Genomic DNA, 22,340 nt, shown 5'->3' on the forward strand with positions numbered 1-22,340 from the left:
TTCTGTGCTCTTATACTGTTAGTAAACAGGTGAATGACCTTTATAATTTACCAAACATCATTTGCATAAGGCTATACCAGATAGTGAGGCTGATAAAACCTCTTGATGTTTAAACTAAAATCAAGTGTCAAGCAGAAACAAAAAGGCATCATCACATGCTCTGTCTGTAGACAAACACAAAGAGGACTGTTGCAACCACACAGCTCACAAAAGCTTTTTACAACCAGAATTGATGCCTGTTTGTGGCTTTCAGAGGGGTGTGTGTGTGTGTGTGTGTGTGTGTGTGTGTGTGTGTGTGTGACTGTGTGCTTGCGTGCGTAGAAGGTGGAGTATGATGTCAAAGAAAAAACAAGCCTCAATTCAGATGTGAATGGAGAGGACATGCTCTGTGTTGCTTGGACATGTCATTCAGGATGTGACTGTGTGACATTAGTTGGCAATGTACAGTAAAATCTATTTATTTTATCTATGTGAATTTATTTATTTTAACCTCTGAGTGTACAAATGGACCCGTACGCAGGATTTTATAGAGTGGCACTAACGGAATGAAAAACACAAGAAGGTTGCAAAGTTCTCAAACATAGTAAAAGAAACCAAACAAAAGTCCTCACTCGTTCAACATTCAGCAAATAAAAAGGAAAGGGAACTAGCTCCTCAGGAAAAGGAACTAGCTCCTCAGGAAAAGGAACCATAGAATAAGAGAGGAAAAAACATACTCTCTCCCCATGCCTTCGGCCTGGTGGAGACAATTATCTCTCAAAGATGACCCCTCCCACCCCACTGCCCTCAGGATGCAATTAATTTGAACACTTTCAATAAAAACATTTAACTTCGAACCTCATTCCCCTCTTCCAGAAACAGCAAAGCATAAAATAAAAAACAATCATATTTACATTAATACAATATACACAATATGGCTGTATAACTTAGGTTACACCTGGTTTATTCTTAGTTGCACGCTGGTGTCTCGCACTGAAAATAGCAAATCTGCAGACTCACAACGCGCTGCGCTCAGTGCATTGTGACGCAGCATGAGCTTGTAGATCTGCTATTTTTGGTTGCAGGACACAATTTACAACCAAGTATAAATCATGCTTTAGGCTTCACACTGTCAGAAAATACTTTTCTCCGGCCCTGCACTCTCTCCACAGTGGTGAAGATGCAGTGCAGTGCAGTTCATTTCTGTTCGGGTCAAACACACATTTCCTGTGTGATATCAACCAGACACACTACACCCTACACTAAAAGGAAAGATCCTCAGTCAGGACTGTCAATGGTTCAACCACAACACTGTGTTGAAATTGCTCTTAATTGAAGTCCTAGGGCGCACACAAATGCCACGCAGTTTAGAAGCACAGATAAATGAGCGAGGGTTCACTTACTGTACATGTTTTTTAAATTGTATGTTTTTTACTCCACTGTGACACTGTAGGATATAGTTGTTTACCTTTACCGTCCGTAGTTATACATGACGATGTTGCAGTTAATGACACCAAAGGCCATACGAGAGTGCAACAGAAACAAATGGTCTTCACGCAATCCCCTTCCAGGTGAGCAGGTATTATGGGAGGGCAGGTGGTATGACCTCGCGTTGCAGGTGCGATGGTGCTGGATTGGTACATCATGTGTTTGAAGAAACTGGACTAGACTCATCTGAGGAATTGGAATAATGACGACCATAGAATTGATTATGCTGGGTAGTATCACAAAATGTTTACATTTCACACATTCCTACAGTAAAATCCTCTAAATGCATCCATTTGAAACCCTGAGAGTATGCAAATGTAACCAAACTGAACTCATATAATTAACTTAATACTGATTATATACTCGATTTTACTGTGTTTATAAAAACATCAGGCAGACTTTATCACTGTTTTCCTAAGTTACTCACTAAACAGTATTACTCCATTATTACTCCATTACTCCATCCATGGTCTCACAACTCATTCTCACTACTCATTAGACCACATGTTGAGCAGGATGTCATCAACAATTGGCAATGCTATTAGCTTAGTGGGAGGAGAGGGCTCTGAATCCCTCTCCACTGAGCGCTGCACGACTGTTTGATTGCCAGCAGTCAAGTAGGGCATCTGAATAATTCACAAGGACAAACTGGGAGATGACAATGGCTTCTTCGTTTTCTAACCCAGCCCACAGTCTGAATAGCCTGCTTTTTATAGTCTTCTCAGACTACTTGAGCGTGAGCAAGTATAATTATTCTTCAGTGGGAGCACAGACTAGAATAGAAAACAATCAGCGCATGTAGTCGCTAGATGGTTAACAATCCACTCACCTTACTTTTCTACACCAGTCCATCATAGAGTGATAGTGCCTGAACAATAGACGGATCTGCCTTTGACCCTTCCTGAAACTCCTGCAGGGTCAGCTTGCCGTCCGCATTCTGAATCAAGAACAAATGACAAGGTGTGAAACTTAAAGGCATTGATGATTGAAGACGCTTATACACCTTATCGCCAGCAGGGGGCAAAAGAGGTTCTGAAGTTAAGTCACTTCAGTCAGTCCTGTCCACACTGTTAGACCGATCCAGCTCAATGCACTTGGACAGTAGCTCCCTCTGCTCCACCCATACAAATGAAATGACTGAGCGCTGCTGTGTTGTAGAGCTGGTCCAATGGGCTGAGCTTGGCACTGGTTGGGACATGCAGCTGACAAACACACACCCAATAAGACTCTGTCTCATCTTTCACTAAGCTAAGGAGGCTCTGGGAGCCGAGAGACAGAGCATTACCACTCAACATTGGTAGTGGAGGAAGGTATCTGTGACGTTTATATACCGCAGGCAGAGTTAGTGACACTGCGGTGGCTACAGCTAACAGCTCTTAATTTTACAGTGCCAGTATCAAGCCCCAAGAGTGGCAGTAGAAGGCACATTCAGTTCTCTTCATTGCTAAACGAATATCCATTACAGCAAGACTATCACAGCGCTTGTTAATAGCCTATTTTTTTAATGGCAAAAAAGAAAGAAAGAATGTTTCATGCTCGAGTGTTTGAGCATGCAACTACTGCATTAATCACCTTTTGTATTTTGTGTGATATTACGGTACCTCAATGTTGGATATTACTGACCTTGTCCATCATGGCAAAAATACGGTCCACTCGCTTCTCTGGAGTATTCTCCTCCTCTGGTAACTCTACAGTGTTCCCCTGGGAAAGAAAAGCATTACAGTATATACTCTATATAGCCTTGTGATAATTCTTGTTCCAAGTATAAATATTAAACCAGTCAATGTTTGGTATAACTTACCACCATCTGATAAATGGCATCCACAATGTTGAGCATCTCATCACGAGTGATGTAACCATCGTTATCGAGGTCGTATAACTTGAAGGCCCCTGCATAGAGACAATCACTTGAGTGGAAAATAGCTTTGAGTTTTGCCAGTGCACTGTAATGCAAAGTTTTAAAAGATGATTTTGTAAGTGACCCCAAATTGAGAAGGGAACAAATAAAAATGCATACCGCTGCCAGTATAAATGTAATTTACAGTGTGCTTTACAGAGCAATAAGACATTTTGTTTTTGTGACATAATTAAAGGCATTTGTGGGCACTGTTTTAATGAGAAAAGAGATAAACTAGATCTAGCTATGGACATACTTGTGACAAGCATCATTATGGAGAGACACATAGGCATTATGGCCTATGACATGTAAAACCATAGTAGGGAATAGCAAAGAATAGTAGCAAAGTATTTCATGTACCATGTTGATGTCAAGAGAATGCAGACCATGTAAACTAACCCTACACCTAACTCTTACTCAAATCTTAACCAAAATAACTATGCCTTATCTTAATTTTAGAACTGCATATTTGAGTTGACACGGTATACATCGGTTTAGATTCAGAAATGTTGAGATTCAACATCTCTGTGGTTTACAGAAACGTACAATGTCAACATTTCATGCTGGCAATTGGGTTGCTTTAACAGTGGAATCTATACTGGGACCAGAATTATATTTTAGGACCCCAATTCTCACACCAGGGGGGCCTGTCCCTGAGGTTACAACAGCCTGCTGTGGCCTTTCTTCAGCCACCTTTAATTTGCTGCCAACCTCTTTGTTATGCAATGTATGCAATCTAGCCTGAATCCTGTCATTCAAGTGTCAAAATGCGCTAGGCTAGGGGGTGTAATGGTAATGGTCAAGCTCCTCACATCTCAACTTCTCATCCAGAGTCCCCCGAGAGGTTACTGACAAGGCCTGGATAAACTCTGAGAACTCGATGCGGCCATCCTGCAGAGTGACAGAAGGGGACAGCAAGAAAGAAAGATAGAATGTTAGATGGGAAGTGTAAGTGAATGGCCCAAAGACAAGAACACCGCCTGTACTTTTCACCAAGTCATTGCTGTTTTCTGCTGAAAATGGGGCCAGACGTTTGCACCATGTAAAGCTGCTATTTCTGCCCTGCACCTGGCTCTCTCCCGAGGCTTAAATATGTCACCTCTGGTCATTAGTAAGATGGATACTACTGGTTCACAGCAAAGTTAAAGCATGCACAGTTAACCACTGTATAATGCCAAGATGTTTTTCATTGATTGTACATCATAAATGGACTTCAAGGATAACACTATATAGTCAAATATTTTCTGTTCTGACTTTGTTTACTCTTAGTTTTGTTGAAAAACCATCCAAAGCAACAATTCTTAATTTCTAGAATCCACTTGGATTCCTAAAATCATAGCCTGCAGCATACTACTGAGTCTACCATGATGTAAGATGTGCATATAAATGGCTGTTGAACACTGAGTGAGTGAATACGAATGAATGAGAAAAGTAGCAGTTGTAAAGATTTAAATTTCAAACCACCCGTGTGATGCTGTTTAACACAACAACATCAACCAAAGCAACTCTAAGGAACTCGTTCAAATGTAATAATAACATGAACGCATGAAAATAAATGCCTTTCATGTATAAATAAAAACATCTTCTGAGCCATAAATTGACTCCATCTTAATGGAGGTATGGCCTATTCATTTCTTCACATGCTAACCATACAGGTCTAATTTAGTCACATAACAAAAGCTATTCCAGCACCCTAATTCCTGGAAATAGGCCTATTACCAGGAATCATAAGGCCTGAGGCAAGCTATGACTCTTGTCTCGACAGCAACCTCAAATCTCTGCCAAAGGCGAGGCTGACTATCTCTCAAGACATCTGACCAGCCAGCCATTGTTTTAGACAATGAACTGACAAATGATTGTGACTATAAAAGTCAGAAAAAAATAAAACGTATTACGCTAATTGAGCTCACTAATGAAGGTCACAGATAAACAGAGGAACATCAGACAGTGGGTTTGTCTGATCTCCCCGACTCCAAATCAATAAATGCCTGTGGAGGGAGTGACATACCATGCCACAGAAAAGGTTTGATTCTTCAACATTTACACCATTCATATTTCTTTGGAAATGGCAGCTTGAGAGCTATTTTAATGCTTCGACATGAATTCATGATCCATCTTAAGATATTTGCTTAAAACGGAAAGGTTACGTTTCTGAAGAGAGACACATCTGTTTTTGTAAAAAGAAAATACATTACACCAAGCTGACAGCATACAATTTACAGACATGTAAAGTACAAAGGGCTCAGACAGCACAAGTAATTACGCAGCGCAATGAGTAGCATTTCTATATTTGTTATGAACAACACGAGAACTGCCTGGTCCTTTCATTCTGTGAAATGTACAGTTGACCAGAGAGTAGGTGGTCATGTTCTCACATGACGTCTCATTAAAGACCATTAAATTAACACTTCCCATGAGGCTTTACAGAGCTTTTAACATAACTTCCCATCCACATCAAACAGCAACCACATATCTAATCTCTTTATATCCGATGGAAGGAAGACCAACTCCTAGCTACTTAATTACAATTATTTATTAAAGACAATTAAAGTAGAACATATACAAAACAGGCCAAAAAACCTTATTTTCATCAAACACGTTGAAGACGAAGGAAGCAAATTTTGTTGGATCTCCAAAGGGGAAGAACTGTTTATAGATCTTCTGGAAGCCCACAGCATCTAGCTGCCCACTTGGGCAGTCCTTGATGAATCCTTTGTACCTGAGAGAAAAAAAAGAAGGAAACATACAGAATGAATTAAAAACATTTCATAATGCAAGGAGTACACAGGGCTACAGTGAAACTGGAGATTTGTTAAATTATTAACGACTACAGCTTGTTTGTAGCTTGTACAAGCATTACTGATCCATTTTGATATAGCAGGCCAGATCAAAAACTCACAGCACAAATCTATTTGTCTGGTTAGAAGATAAGACGCACACGCTAATCCAATAGCGGGAGCAGAGAGTGTTTAAATCTAATCAAATTACACTCCAGTCTTCTCTTGATATGCATAACTGATAGATATGCCTATGAGCTTCCTCCAGCCCCTGGAGATGGCCTATCTAGAGAGTGACTTAACATCTCAGTTCTGCCTAAATATAGAAGCATTTCATAAGCAATTTCAAGCACAGTCACTCAAAGGCAGGCAATTTCCCTGTACAGCTCAATACAAAAACACTGCATTAGTGGTACTGGTAATGGTCCAGGGGAAAAGGAAGAAGGTGTTGAGAGAAATAATAAATGTGAAGAGGAAATTAAGGAAATTGACAGAGACATAATAATAACCTGTCTAGTAAAACAAATAAACAGCCTCCTCATCAATGTAGTGGTAAGTTCAAACGGTTAGCTTTACTTGCTCATCTGTGATTGAGTCAAGGCGGTCCAGAATGAGGCTAGGCTGTAATTAAGGCCAGAGAGAGGGAAATTGAGGAGTCTAATGGAGAATGACGGCCAGGATAGATCTCTTTCCTCTTACGGTCTAGCTGGCGTCTCACTATAAACTCTTTACTTTTAATCTGCCTGGTAGATAATGAAGGCAGATCCATGGTCAAAGAGACAGAGAAAAGCTCGGTGGAACAGCTGGGAAAAGGCAGTTCAGCGAGGAGAGAAGGGAACCATGTAATTCTCACATTTTCATTGTCTGACGATATCCAGGGAAATTAAAGCCTTGGCTAGGACTGCATGGAATTAATTGGTATTCAAATTACAGGATGCACAGTGCATATACTATAATCCAAACATGACCTATTTGACCTGATTATTTGTCTCCCTTTCTCTGTTTCTAAATAAATCTGAATGAAAGAATTAATAAAATCATAGCATCTGCCACCTAGTTGAGTAAATTAATTAATGTGAAAACTCTCTACATTGACAAATACCCACATTCATTCCCATGGCATTAGCCAGTCCTGCTGGGTGCAAGAATTTGCTTAGTGCCTGCATTTTAAAGTATTTTTGTGATACGGTTTGACCTGTTTTTCTTTATTTATCCAACCCTATAATTGGCAGACTACAGACAAAAACCTGTACCACTAATTAATTAAGAGAACATTTAATATATGAAGTAAAACATATGGTACAGTAATTACATATTTTGTGTGAGCTCAATGTAAGAAGGACACACAGTTGGCATGTACAGTTCGATTATTCATTAGTGTGCCAGCATAAAGATAAAGTATTAATTACTGGCAATAGCTTCTATTACTTGGCATAATGTGGCATAATGTGGAGGTTACTAAAGTGTTGTGCAGGACATTTTTCTCGTGCTGTCGAGTTGGCAGGAACATCACAGTGCCATGACATTCTGTTAGTGATTTCAGGTGGGTCCCGAGCATACTAATGATGTTCTAGAATGGAGCAGCAATATATAATGCACAGCACAGGCATTTATCTAACTATGCTAATTCTTCTATATCTATGCCTCTAATCACACACCATCTGGTATTTCCGCTGGTATAATGTCATCTCATCCCTCACACTCAGACATGGTGTGCTTGCTGCAGCAGAGTAAAGAGTACAGACAGACCAAAGATTCGTGACGAGACAAAACCACTTTAAACCCAATTCATTTCATATAAAAAATGGTCTGGAGTGTTAAAAATGGACCCAAATGGATCCTTATGTTTCTCAGAGTGAAATGAATGCTCAGGAGTTTACCATGTGCAAGCAGCCCCTGATGAGACAGGCTAGCCTTAGCCTAGCTCATCGCCCAGTGTGTATAGGCTGACGGTGTTGCTGTGCGACAGTGAGTGTGAATGTGTCCTGGCTCCTTACTCGCCTCCTAATTGAGGGCACGAACAGTAGCAACCAGCTATAGCTTATAAGTGAGGCGTAGCTCCTTTCATGCATGCATAGTCAGGTCATGATAGGCAAAGCCAAAGCTGGAGCACTGAAGTGTGTTCTTTGTTTAAGCTTGGGTCATCATCATAATGATGATGAAATGTCTCTTGCCCCTGTGCCTGCTGTGTAATTGCGCCGTCTATGCTTACTGTGCAAAAATGTATGTGCAGACCAGCATACCTCAACTGTAATGAGTCTCACCAGTGACCCCTGTTCTGCCACTTGCCCCGGCCAGAGGTTTCGCTGTTATGTTAATTAATATGTATAATCTTTCTTGACATATTACAATAATTATATTGTTGCTCTGTTGGGGCAGAAACCTTGTAGGTAGAAAACCGTTACTTTTCAAAAAATGTAACTAGAATAGATCAAACGTAGAAAAAAATCACACCCGTGTGAACTGAGTGGTGCAACTCCCCTCTCCCCCCCCCTCTCTCTCTCATTAGCAGGCAACAGTGCAGCACTATCTTAGCCTGGCTCCAGCCCCTGAATCGCTAGCCACATTAAAAATGTATGTTCAGGCGATTAGGGTCTGGTGACACTCCCGAAGGAGCTCTCAGACTCGGTTGGAAATCCAACCGACGAATCAGCGTCGTTTCAACTCGATGACGTCAAACAACAGTGCCGTCCAGACACAAACAAACATGGCTGCCCCCACTGCGGTAACTCACGGACGTATCAATCTGGCTTTTAAATCGACGTATGATAAATAATTTCTTTACAGACACGAGCGGTTTTATAAACATCATCATCCAACATATTTTACCGCTTTTGTTTACATACTAGTAGCGCTCGTTGGCTGTGTTTGTTTGGTAACAAACAGGTTAGCCATAGCCACATGATTGACACAATGCCATCTGCTTTCCTACTATTCTGATTCGTTGGTATGAACCAATCACCGAAGACTGCCTCTTTGGCAACGCCCATCCCAGAAACGGTTGTAGTAGGGAGGGCTTTCAGACTGAATAATGGAGTGAAACGAAATGAAAATTCAGGCTGAGTGTCAGGCTAGCACTATCTCGCTCTCTCTGTTTCTGGCACAACAGCGCCACCTTTGCCCCTACTGGTACTCATAGTCACACACATAGGTTAGGACATTGCTGTTCCTTGGAGTGGTTGCACCACTCAAAAATCAAAACATAAAACGATTAAATCTGGAGATACAAGGTTTCTGCCCGACAGTGACGATAATGTTATAATAGGTACAGGGCAGGCTGAAAAGCAGAGAAGAAAGTGCAGACTTCTGCACATTTATTAGGCCATGCACAGATGAATGGAGTTGTAGGTATTTCACAGTTAGTTACACACATCAACAACCTTATGGAGTCTCTGTTGCCATGGAGTTAAGTGGCTAAAAGAAAAAAGTCCCTTTATCCCCCTGGCACAGCATAACTACTGCTATCAGTATGAGCAAATTGAGCAAAAAGGTTGTTGGGGAATGCATCATGGAAGTGTTAGTACTGCATCAGTGTTATCAGGCTTCAAAGTCACTCAGTCTTGGTATCATGAAGGCTTCAAAGTCACTCTATTTTCAGAAGATGTCTTGTATTCGGCGCCAACGTATGTGGGAGAAAACAGCTTGCTTCAAGTTCAAGTACACTATCAAGAACACTTTAAATATTTAATTATTGGGGTGGTACAGCCAATTAGTGCACTAACCATATTTCTAGTTGCAAGGACTGGTTTGAATCAAACTCCTATTACCGGTATGTCTTGAATGGCTCTCTACTTCACTTTCCGCTCTAAATAAAGCATAAAATGCCCCAAAAAGAATATTTTAAGTAAGTAAATAAATCATGAGCAACAATTTATGAATAGTCAAGTGGGTCAACATAAGACCCCGGCTATTCCCTATTTTCATCACAGAAGACATCTCAGTGTACAACACACTTCACCTCACTGTTCAGGCGATAGGAGGAATGGAGGAATGGATGAATGCAGTAATGGAGGAAATCATCATAAAAAATGAATGCTTACCACTGCTGTACTTCTTTCTCTGTAACTGCAAGAGAAATGAAGAGTGACATTAGCTTTGACAGGAAAACTTTGGGTGGCCTAGAACAAAATGTTGCTTGCTATTGTTAGAAGCAACAGTAAAGTAGTCAGATCGTTGATCATATTGGCCTAATCCTATCATCTTTTAAAGTGAACCAAAAACATGAATGTTATTAATGATGCAGAGAGTACCATTGTCTATCCAAATGCAAACTTGTCAAATTCACAACTCGCTCATTAAGTCTGATTAATGCTTAGTGTCGTTGGTGTGTTCTGTATAGTAGCTCTACATATTACTGTACATGTATAACTCAAGATTAACATGAAAATCACATGGCTCTGATTAAAGGTAGAGCAGCAGATATGGGACAACTTCTGATATGGAAATACTAGGCCATAACAATTAAAAAAAAAAAGTCATATCATTATTTAAAAACAATACTTAAAAGGAGAAGTTTTGAAAAGGTGAAAAGTTAAAAAGGTGACCCTAGGTAGCAAAGTGGAACTGAACAGTGAAGGAAGCTGCTCAATGTGTAAGCTGTATTGCTTTGGGTATTGGCCTATAAATGTACATGCAAACGTCTAGAATAGACATCATTGCATTTGTTTATAGGGAGTTTAGGTGAGTTTACCAGGCTGGGCTTATTTTACTGATTTAGCTGTTCAAAAACCTTTTTCCATCATTTATAAAACATATGTATTGTTTATAATATCCCCCCCCCCCACAATAGACTACTATACAGCATTTAAAATGATCTGTTGCCCTGCCTTTAATAAATGATCCAAGCAGTAGTGGGCAAGTGAAAACAAAATTCAAGGGAAAAGAAGGTCAGGAATAGATTAAAGAAAGAGATCAGTTAAGGGACCAGGATATGTTATGCCCACACAAGCATTTTATTATCTTCCAGTAATAATGAAGCAATCCCTTTCGGGTCCCCCCTCGACTCTTAACTCTTTCTTAAGTAACCAAAAGCAATTTTCCTCCTCTCAACCCCTGGGCAAACAGCTGAAAAAAGCGCTGGAATCAAGGCCATTAGTTTAACCTGGTGGTCCGATGGGAGTGGCTGTTGAATACAACCTGCTCTAAGGCTTTGGATAAAGGACTTCCATTACCACCTATGTTGATCATGATTACAGGGTCACCTTCTGCACGCCAATCTAGAGGCCTGACATGGGCAGAAATCCCAGTCAATGCGTTAGAGGTGCATTGCAGGCTGGCACGCAGAAATATCCTGAGGGATCAACTTTAGATGCTACATATACAACAAATAGAAGCTCATCATCATGGTGACTAAAGGATTATCATCTCCCTTTAAAGAAGACACTGCCGTGGCATAGATATCACCTTTGAATCCATTCCACATATACATAGTTTGACGAAATAAAGTGAAGTGTTTCTGTATGCAGTCACACCAAAATGAAACACAACCACAGTTATTACCTGGCTTCAGTTGTGTTTACCGGTCTATTGAGGCACTACACTGATCTGATTCTGCTTATCAAACATATTGTATTCAAGATAGGTCTTCTGCTGAAGATAATTTACAAATTATTTCAAAATATAAACATATAAATTGTTTAGGACCAGAATAGCCTGACCTTGTGCTATAGCCTACACCATGAACCATTCTAGACTTCTCAAGTTGTGTGAGACAGCCAGGTCTGCTTTCTGAACCTAGAGTCAGAAGAACTGAATGTGGAGAAGCAGCACTTTGTTTATATCTATGCACCACATTATCTGGATTCTGGAAAAAAGTCGAAAACTGCAGGTCTAGTAAACTCTAACTGTTTAAATTATGTTTATTATTGCATTCACTTGTATTATGTTTATTTTGCATGTCTCAATGTTCTATCCTAATGTCTTAATGCTTGTGTTGTTGAAATGTGCTAATATACAAATAAACTTGCCATGCCATAACCTAACGCAGTGGGGAGCAGAATAATACAGAGGCTATAAATAAGGAAGCCAGGTCAGGTAATCTCTGCATACATTTTGGCCTCAATTTGCTTTGCTCAGCATTTCAACCAGAAAGCCCATTATGTGACCCATTCCTAGGCAGTAAATGTCAGGGTCAATCTCACAACTGTCAGCCAAGTCAAGCAACCATTAAATTGGCCTAAAACGTCAATGGAGCCAAAAAATGGGGGCAATTCACCAAAGCAAAAACAATTTCACCAGAATGTATTACATAACTCAGAGGCAATGGTCAGTAATGTAATCAGCCTATGTAGGAAAAAACAGAGCCCACTCCCTGCCTGTTGGCCCTGCAGGGTGTGCTAGCTACACGACTCAAACTTGCATTCTGCCACTATTGAGAACTTCTGTGGATCATCTGACAACTTCAGAGTGAAATAGCCGAGCTTGTAGATCTGCTATTTTTGGTGCACTGAGCTGCACTCCATGGCATGCAAGATTGCAACCAAGTATAAATCAAATCAGGCATTGCATTGCCACTCCAATACATGAACCTACTCTACATCCTGTGGTCAGTTTAATAGCATAGTTGGGCTTTCCACAATATTTCAAGGCCACTAATTTGGAATTGGTACACCATTTTTCAGTTGGGGTAGTCTAGCTTGAAGCACAACTGATATAAAAATAATCTTTCACTAGGAGCATGAAAACATTAACTAACCAAAGTCTCAGCTTTGGTTTGTTTCTGAGTAAGCAAAGGCAACTGTTGCTATGGTTCATGTCATGAGCAAACTAATAATGATTAGGTCATACAGGTGTTTCAGCTTTTCCAAAACTTCCACAAGAGGAAGGACACAAATGAGCAGCATGCAGATACTGTGCGGAAAGTAAAATCAGAATACAACGTACCTACCCAGAACGGTGAGAGGAATAGCAGCCTGAATTTATTAAATTAAATTTAAAGATTACTTGTTGGTTGCCTGTGAACAGGGGGCATTGTTTACCAGGGCAAAAGTTACTTCGATTTTCCTGCCAGTTGCCACTGAGAACTCGATAAAACGATAAAAAAGAAACAGTAGACTAAAATGGCAGATAACATGAGAGAAAGAGGCAATGGGATACAGGGTGAATTTGAAATGATAAAGGTTCACAGTCAGTTACACCAGGCCAGAGCAAGGGACTGATCATGCTGGAAGGGGAAGCTCTGTGTCTCTCTAAGCAATGCTAACCAGATAACATCCTAATGATACTATTCCATTCCCTGCTCAAAGAGGGTAATTAGGAGATAAAGGCAGAGATAGAGGGTGAAAGGCTAAAAGGAAGAGAGAGAGAAAAGAAAGAGAGACGGATAGACAGAAAGAGAGGGACAGGCAGGCATGACGAAAGAGATGAGAGAGAGAAAGAGCAAGTAAAGTATAGTAGCAAAAAACACCACATCTCAGCACGAAGCCCAATCTTCCTCCACAGTAATTTCCTGCCACAACAGCCTTCCTTCGTTGCACCACGGAGAGAGCCACCACGCAAAGAACACTGTTATTAAGCAGCCATTGGCTGTCAACTCCCACCCAGCACCTGCACACTGCAGAGCAATAACAAGCAACAGGAATAACAAAAGCAACAGATTGATATCATTTTTTTTAACAATGGCCACAAAAAGTATAGATGCAATCCTGATTTTTTTAATCTGACTCATTATCATTTATTTTGAAAGTAAAAACTGGCCAGATAATGGCAAAATTGGCCTATTTTTAACGCTGTCATTTTGGACTCAGTGCTGTAATGGCTCAAGTGAGACAACCCACTTTGTAATTCAAATTGTTCTCTCTCTCCCTCTCTCTCTTTGTCTCATCATCCCTATCATTCTCCAGACTATGTTATACAACTAAACATATAAATGTCATAATGTATTCTATGTGAAAATACAGTTTTTGATCATTAGCTACCAGCTTTACTGCTGATGCAAAGGCTTCAGTGTCTCTATATTCATAGATCACTTCAGCATGATTGAAAAACGGCTGATAAAACTTTTGCCAAACCCGAACCAATCAAAATTTGTTACACAGGTGATTTTTAAAGAGTCAGCTTATTCCCTGCTGACAATTATAGCCTTGGTCTGCAAATAATGATTCTGCAGACATTGCACGAATTGGCTTGGAATCCCTCAATTACAATTCATGCCTGCAGTCAGGCCTGCACACCTGTGTGAAGTACAACTGGCAGAATGTAGCCTAATTTGGAAATGTAACATAACATGTTACAGTACACACTACTAACACAGTACTTTTGAGTTGACGCAATCACATACTTACATTTAGCTTCTTGTACCTGTATGAGTAGTGACATATAATATAAACCTTCTAACTGTGTTTGCTTTCTTAACATTGTCTGGTTTAACAGAAGTAAATTTAAGTTTAAATTGCACTGCATTGACAACAAGCTCAACAAGGAAAGGACAGGAAGCTACTCACAGTAGGTTTTCCTTGTCAACTCCTCCACAACCTCGGGTTTGAGCTTGCTGTTTGATTTTCCCATTGTCACCTCTCCTCCACGCCTCCGGCTCCACCGTGGCACACAGCACACTTACTACCTCCACTCCAGACTGATGCTCTGCCAAACACATACAAAAATGTGGGCCAGTTTAGGCGCAACGACAGGAGCGAAACAAGAAACGCCTTTTTTCTGCTTTGGGTAGCAAAAAAAAAAAAACTCCCACTCAACCTAGATAAGTCTAATGTAGTCAGTGTAGTCCACTGTGGATGTAGCCATGGTGTTGTAAAAGATTTCAGCCTTGACACCTTAGAGAGTCAAGTTAAACCCCAGGGGCTCTAAGAAGTGACAGCAAGTTGTTGAGCCTATAAGTGTCGAGTGCCTGTCTTCAGCCTCTCCTTCCTTCACAGCCATCCGTGGGCGAGTGTAGCGTTGTGATGCGTTGCCACCTTCGTGCCTGGTTACAGGAGTCACTCTGTCGCTGGGCTCTGCGTGCTCACAGCTATTACAGTCCTTCTCTGTTCCTCTCAGCCCCCCCCCCCCCACCCAACACACTCTCTCTCTCTCCCACCCACCACTGTCTCCTTTGCTCTGGCGAACTTACTGTATAAGTGAATCCTCCCTGTAGACAGCTGAGATAAGGAGTTGTGTACTGTCACTGACATAATAAATGAACAGAGGTACACCTATTCCTCGAATACCGGCAGACATAATACTTTACAGAAACAACAAATAAAGAAAAGAAAAAAGCTTTGAAAAGGTATGGGATGAAAAAATACATCTGCACATTTTAAATTGAAATGCAAATTGAAGAGTGAAAAATAGATCCGGTCTAGCTCTTAAAATAAGCATGTGAGCTGTCTCCTCAGCTTGTAGGCAGAGGGATTTAAAGGTTGACAGTTCTCTTGTCTCCTCCATTCTGACTCATAATTCTCCCTCCTTCCTGGCCTCACGGCACCACAGTATGATGATTTCCTCCTCTCTGTCACAGCAGACAGGAGATGAGGGATAATGGAATTTCTTTGTGTCTCAGGCCTGCCTTCTGCATGCCTTGATGCCTAACTACAGCAACTAGAAAGCCTGTAAGAAAATGATGTACCACTAGGCACCTTCACAGAGAACATCTGCTGTTCATCCATGCTGAGGTTGTCTTGTCACTCTGGTAATCAGCAGCTTGAATTTTTATCAATCTTGTGGTACCGTTTGGTATAATTCAATCAATATGATACAAAAAAGACAGATGGGTGCTTTATCCAGAGACTGAAAGTTGACTTTCTGTCTATCAGAAGACTTAGGGAGAGCTTAGCTGTGTAGTAGTTGTGTAACACCTTTACAATTAAATTATAAATCATTTTAGCATTGCATTTGCTGTCGGGATAGATTAGACTGTAGCTGTGTTAATGTAGCTTTAAACATTGCATATTTTTCTGTTTTTTATTATGCCTTCTTTGGTATAATTAAAACGCTAATGAATACACGAAGCACACAAGAAGCTGTTAGATGGATAGTGCCAGAGAGACGCTGCTTCTGTGGTGTGTGGCACACTGTGTGCTAACCCAGAGCCTCTGGCACCAGAGTCATCAACGTGCACACTTGACTGACAACGACCTTTGATTCTCTGTGGCATTTGTGTGTGTGTGGCCACTGGTCAGGTAGGTAAGGTCAAGCTAGGATACACGTTACGTATTTGAGTGGAGCATTTTAATTCCGCCAGCCAACTGTCAAAAAACCTATAATCAAGTCGTAACAGTTTATCACTAACACAACAAACTGTATGCAATAATCCACCTTTACGTGTTAACGTTAGCCATGAACTATGTTGTTGGTTTACTTACATAGCCTGCCCTATTCCATCCCGAGTCCAGTCAAAAAACGACTGGATATAGGTGAACAATAAATAAATAAATAAAATATATAATTATTTTACTTTGCAGAGAAAAGAGCGCTTTGTCTGTGTAGTGATACATGCATGTGTAACAAAGACATGCGGTTGCAGCAGGTGGTGGGATGTTGTTACCTTGCAGCCCATAGCAACGAGCACACAGTTTACACAGTTAACAGCTACAGTATACTAGACAGCAAACTGGTCGCTCCGGCCGGGTGTAAGGTCTGACCGGAGTTGACAAAGAAAAGAAAATGCGTAGAACTAGAAGGATAAATACGGACTGTGCAGCGTAACCTGATATTACCTGTGGTTTAGGCTACACGTAGAAAGTAAAGCGTCCCAACCAGCCCAGACAGTGAAAACGTGTCCAATGTTGTCTTCCGCGATCCTGCCAGTGCCTCTGTGTGGATGTCCGGACCGTTGCTGGCTTGCTGCTCAAATGTGCCATGGGAAGCTGCGCTTGAACAGTCTGAACAGAATGTTACACCACAGCGTGTAACCTACTGAATACGGTGACCCCAGGGGTTATCGTTTTGTAAACTGCTGTAAAAATTAGTCTTCGCCTATGAACAGACTTGGTTTTTATTACAGATCATGTTACAGGCAGGTTAGTTAGTTGATATTTATCAGTTTGGCAAAGCCTGGAAATTTACGCTACCAACGAATTCTAGATTTAGACACATAATTCGTTAGAATACGGGTTACTGTGTAACTCGCCCTCAGTGCCGGTGAGTGACGTAGTTGGCTCAGTTCAGAGGAGAGTCAGGACCGGACAGGACTCAGGAGACTGACGTCGCATTACCAAGACTCAGGTTTGATCTCTCTAGCCTCTGTAGCTTTTTGTTGAATATACACCAAATTGAGACTACATCCATGTGTTGTAAATAAACTACCGGTATGCTATAAAAAGCCTAAATTGATTACAGGAAAAGAACCACAACAAGTCACCTTCTCCTGCACGCCAATCAACTTCAAGAGAGTGGGCTGAAAAAATCTGAGTCAATGGGTTCAAGATGGGTAGCCTACCAACAAAAGTACCAACCAACCGGGTGGCACTCCGAAGCGAGCAGATCAAAGCAACTCTGGTTAGTCTGGAAACTATAAACACCATTAACTCACTCTGTATGACGCTAAAGTAGCATTTAGTCAGCTTTCAAGGTCAGGGATACTTTACAATTCCACCTGTCCAAGTAGGCCACATTACATTAGCCTTCCTATGCACACATACAAACACCCTTCAGAGAAGGCTTCTTTCTCTGTGGTCCTTTATTGCAGTCAATTCAATATTCTCTCAGGGTCAATGAAAGAGGGAGAACAGCCTGGCCAATGGAAAAATAATAGATGATTAAAACACATTTTTGTGAATGTGAATTTCTCACGACATCACCCCGTCCCCCCTTCTCTCTCTCTCTCTGCACACACACACACACACACACACACACACACACACACACACACACAATGAATGAAAGGGCCTAAGAGCAGACCACCGAATGAAAATAGAGTGCACCTTGGTATGCTGGGAAAGGTTACAGTAGGCTATCAGTAAAAAAATTCCACATATATGTATTGCTGAATCTGTCACTGTTTCAAATTATTACACAAAGAAATTATAAATGAGTCCAAAATAAAAAAATGCCTAGATGTTCAGCACAGTGGCGTTTCCAGGAATTGCATTTTGGGCAGGCAAGATGTTAATTGTCGTCTCCCCGCGCACAATCGTAGCACTAAAGGTTTTCAAAGAGATATAACTGCCAGACGAGTAGGATGAAATGCATGCATTTACATTCCAATGGGTGATTGAGGGTCACGCTCTACCGCAACGGCCAATCAGCTGTCTACTAATAGTTCTCAGGTCTTGTTTTCGTCCTCTCTCTTTTCTCATTGTATGGAATTTGGCCAGGCCAGAAATGGATTTGGACAGGTGGACGCCTGCCCTCGCCTTATTGTAGATACGCCTCTGGGTTCAGCATGAATTGTGCAATGTGTGTCCCATCCCGTTTGCCAGTTTTCAGGTCATATAACTATGTAAGTAGCATTGGGAACCATGGTTCCTGAGTCATGTTGTAGCCCACAGGTCAGGAGTCTATGGGCCGATTCATACTCCTATTTTACCGCTGTTTCGGCGCTGTAGTGCCGAAATGATTTCGGCTCGTCAGAAATTTTCAGTAGCACCGAAGAGCCGACTTTAGGACGGTACCCGCCCCCCCCGAACCTCAAATGACGTCAAATTGTAGGCTCTACAGCGCCGAACCGACTTTTATTCGGCTCTAAAATAGGAGTATGAATCGGCCCTATCTCCTGGCTGTTTCTGGAGCGTGAGGCAGCTTGATGTACACCCCCTGGACACAGCCTAGTCTGTCACAGGGACTTAGGTAAAAAATAATCTTTAGTATGACACGACCAGGGAGCCCGACCTTCCATAGTCTATACGGGCCCCTCCAATGCATGGCTTTTGAAGATTACGTCATATGGCAGCCAAGTCTATGGGATTTATGGGTTTGTTTAGAGCACTTAAGATGTAAATCGTTTAGCCAATATATGGACTTTGAGTACTTTGGTGCTGGGAGTCTGGTGCAACGCACAGGTCCTGGACCTGGTGAGAGCAGGAGTGGACTTGGTGAGACGGACAAGAGTCAACCCACAGAGCCTAGTCCTTCCATGCGCAAGATTGGTCTACCTCCCAGTACCGGCAGAGTAGTTCCGGAGCGGCGGATTGTGTAGCCCTGGTCTTTCTCTAGTGGGTCTGATCGAGGGTAGCTACTGGGACGTAAGTCGGGACTTGATCACTGGGTCTGGGTCTGGGCTGGGTCACCTGAGTGAGGGGTATGATGATGTTAGCGAGACCCATAATCTCCCACGATACATCCCAGAGCCAGCCAAGTCTATGGACTTTAATGTTTGTTTAGAGCACTTTAGAGAGCACTTTAGAGCCAGCCAAGTCTATGGACTTTGATGTTTGTTAAGAGCACTTTAGAGCCAGCCAAGTCTATGGACATTAATGTTTGTTTAGGCCAGGGCACTAAGTCACAACGTCATGTGGCCGATATAAATATAGTGGGCGCCCCTCACTTCACGCAAGTGGAATCTTTTATTCTTACATCATTTGGGAAATCCAAACTAAATCCAACAGTAAGGAGGTAGAATAAATGATTTACACTGCACTCTTCAAAGGAAAAAACACAAACATGCTTGTTTACTGTTGCTTGATTGATTGAATAATTAATTAACAGTTTTGAAGAATTACAGTACATTTCAAGCACAACTCAATACAAGACTGTTAACTGTGGACGACACCATAAAGCATTACACTTGCAGTGATGTAAATAGGTTTTCAATGTAATGAGTCCCAGGATGCAGGGATGGTCTTTTAGATGAGTCCCAGGGACATTTGATGAGTCCCACTTCAACGACGTTAGGAGTCATATTTTGCCATTTTTACAAATTGCACCATTTCATTTTATATGGTTATAATGTGGTTATATTCATGTAGAAAACAGAAGCGAAATGATTATTAATGATTATTATTATTATTATAACTAAAACTAGCAAAATAAACTAGAATAAAAAAAACAGTACAGTAGTGGATCCCGGGGATGCAGAGGTCGTTATTTTATTGTGTCCCTTAACTATATAAACTGCATTTTGGGATGCAAAATGCACCCTATTTTAATCTCTGCACGGGTCCATAGGCTCTGTTGTTGTGACCAATGATTCTATTACTGTAAGTCTGTAACCGACCACCCTTTAATTTCTCTCAGGTCAGAGCATTTCACCCACATCACACTGATCGCAGTATCCATGGACTATTGTTTCTCTAGCCATGCAACTAACTGGGGGGGGGGGAGCCACCAGTGCCAAATCCATTCCTGGCATGCTTCAGTGTCTATATTTCGCCACAGGCCTCCTCCATGTCCTCTACCTCCCATAACTCCTCTTCCTCTTCCATGTCCCCCATCTCCCCTTCTTCTTGTACTCTACCTCCCATTCCTCCACTTCCCCCTCCTTGTCCTCCATCTCTCCTTCCTCCTTCATGTCCTCTACCCTCACCCTATCTCCCCTTTCTCCCACATCCCTTCTTCCACCTCCACACATTCTTACAGATATGAAATGCTCTTGCTCTATTCATTGCTCATTGGTCTCTATAGCGTTCATACATTTTTCTTTTTTTACTTCAGTTGACTCCTTAATATGTGTTAAAGTACATAATGAAGTGCAGGCGCTGATTTTGCAATTAGCACTTTCTGTGTTGTGTGATTTACTAACTGGTCTGGTTGGAAGGAAACTAGTTAAATTAAATTTGAACGATATGTAGAATTTGGCCAATCAATTGAGAAAAACTGTAACCAACAGTGATTACCCAGACAAACTGGCATACGTGTGGTGTAGATAGAAGAGTCCATGGTTCCATATCAATATGTCTTTATCTGTATCTCTTAACAGCTGTCTCTCTCTCTCTCTCTCTCCCCAATCCATCACTATTATCTTGTCTCACTCATTCTCTCTCCTCTATATCTGCTCTGTCTTTTCCGTTCTTTCTATGTCTTTATCTCATTCAATTGATCATGAATGGAATTCAGGACAGGAGGCCAACATTTGGCCACTATGGTAAGTGGTGACGTTTTTCACCAGAGGAAAGATATTTCCTGTTGCTTTATATGGTGTGGAATGGGTGTGGATGTTCAGTTATACCAGGCGACACCAGCCGAAGGAATCGCTTGGGAAAGAGGCGAAATGAGATACAAGTGCGATCCGCACAAATGAAGTCATTACGCCACCTTTGGTGAATGACTCATGAGATTTATCGGACGGATAAATACGATATCATTACGCATTTCATTTACACCTGGTCGTATGTTTCCGTTGTGAATTTGGCCCTATGTCTATACTACCTCCCCCTGGTCAGCCTGATAGGAGGAGGAAAGGAACTGATAGGAATAACGTGTTCCGTCCACACGCTATGTCCTGCAAGGCTGCCGGGGAAACTCCCCCCTGTTAGGTGATAATAAAGCGGCCTGTTCACTCTTCATGCATTGAAGGAAACTCCCCCCTGTTAGGTGATAATAAAGCGGCCTGTTCACTCTTCATGCATTGAAGGAAACTCCCCCCTGTTAGGTGATAATAAAGCGGCCTGTTCACTCCTCATGCATTGAAGGACACATGAGCTCTCCCCAGGTTGGCTGAGGGAGAGTAGCGCCCAGGTAGGGGTGGGCGATAAGGTGATAAATATTGTATCAGGATATTCAGAGATTTGCAGATCTATAGGCATACCTTAATTTATACTTTTGTAGAACGATGGTTTTGTTAGCCAAAATTATTAAATATTTTGGTCTTTTTCTTTTAGGTTCTGTTACTTTGTAGGTGGTTGTACTGAACAATAACCCTAAAAGAAAAGCATGAAAAAAATATTGTGATACTGATTGATAAAAAATATTGTGATGTTATTATTGTAATATATGTTTTCCCCTGGTGTGTTTGTAGTATCATAGTGATACTACAAACACAACAAAAGAATCAGACAAAAACAAAATACATACATACATGAATGCACCTGGGACGTATCCTCAGTGATGTATCCCAAGGTCATCGGGGTTTCGGGTCTCCCAACATCATACCCCTCAGCCAGGGTGATCAAGTCCCGATTTACGTCCCAGTAGCTACCCTCGATCAGTCCCATTAGGGAAAAGCCCAGGGCCACACAATCCCTTCCTCCTGAACTACTCTGCCGGGACTGGGAGGTACCATTCTGGTGCGTGGAAGGACTAGGCTCTGTGGGTTGACTCCTGTCCGGGCCCCTTCTACGTCTCACAGGTCCGGTCCACTCCTGCTCTCACCAGGTCAGGCCCTGTGCGTT

General features: G+C 41.5%; 1 protein-coding gene across 4 annotated transcripts; it reads right to left on the reverse strand.

Annotated features, from left to right (window-relative positions):
• Nucleotides 1-22,134, reverse strand: LOC308316412 (neuronal calcium sensor 1). Of its 4 annotated transcripts, none has more exons than XM_080765035.1 (9): nucleotides 16,791-16,926; nucleotides 14,583-14,721; nucleotides 10,182-10,206; nucleotides 5,945-6,083; nucleotides 4,177-4,255; nucleotides 3,269-3,357; nucleotides 3,091-3,168; nucleotides 2,302-2,404; nucleotides 1-1,653 (listed from the first exon to the last, which is right to left on the reverse strand). In XM_080765035.1, exons 2-8 carry the CDS (start codon nucleotides 14,644-14,646, stop codon nucleotides 2,306-2,308), a joined length of 573 nt encoding a protein of 190 aa, XP_080621161.1. In that variant the 5' UTR covers nucleotides 14,647-14,721; nucleotides 16,791-16,926; the 3' UTR covers nucleotides 1-1,653; nucleotides 2,302-2,305. The 4 variants fall into 4 exon arrangements, with proteins under 4 accessions (XP_080621161.1, XP_080621159.1, XP_080621160.1 ...); XM_080765033.1 differs by having other exon boundaries at nucleotides 2,297-2,404; XM_080765034.1 differs by having other exon boundaries at nucleotides 2,297-2,404; nucleotides 14,583-14,713; nucleotides 16,791-16,904.
• Between the last annotated feature and the right edge of the window lie 206 nt (nucleotides 22,135-22,340).

Source organism: Protomyctophum bolini (genome assembly GCF_963924005.1).
Source record: "Protomyctophum bolini genome assembly, chromosome: 6".
In the NCBI taxonomy this organism is placed as follows: domain Eukaryota; kingdom Metazoa; phylum Chordata; class Actinopteri; order Myctophiformes; family Myctophidae; genus Protomyctophum; species Protomyctophum bolini.

Coding starts and splice junctions, on each gene's coding strand:
- LOC308316412 (XM_080765035.1), bottom strand. CDS start 14,646: ATGGGAAAATCAAACAGCAAGCTCAAACCCGAGGTTGTGGAGGAGTTG. Junction 10,207..14,582: donor GTTGACAAGGAAAACCTACT/GTGAGTAGCTTC, acceptor TTTCTCTTGCAG/TTACAGAGAAAGAAGTACAG. Junction 4,256..5,944: donor ACGTGTTTGATGAAAATAAG/GTTTTTTGGCCT, acceptor GTCACTCTGCAG/GATGGCCGCATCGAGTTCTC.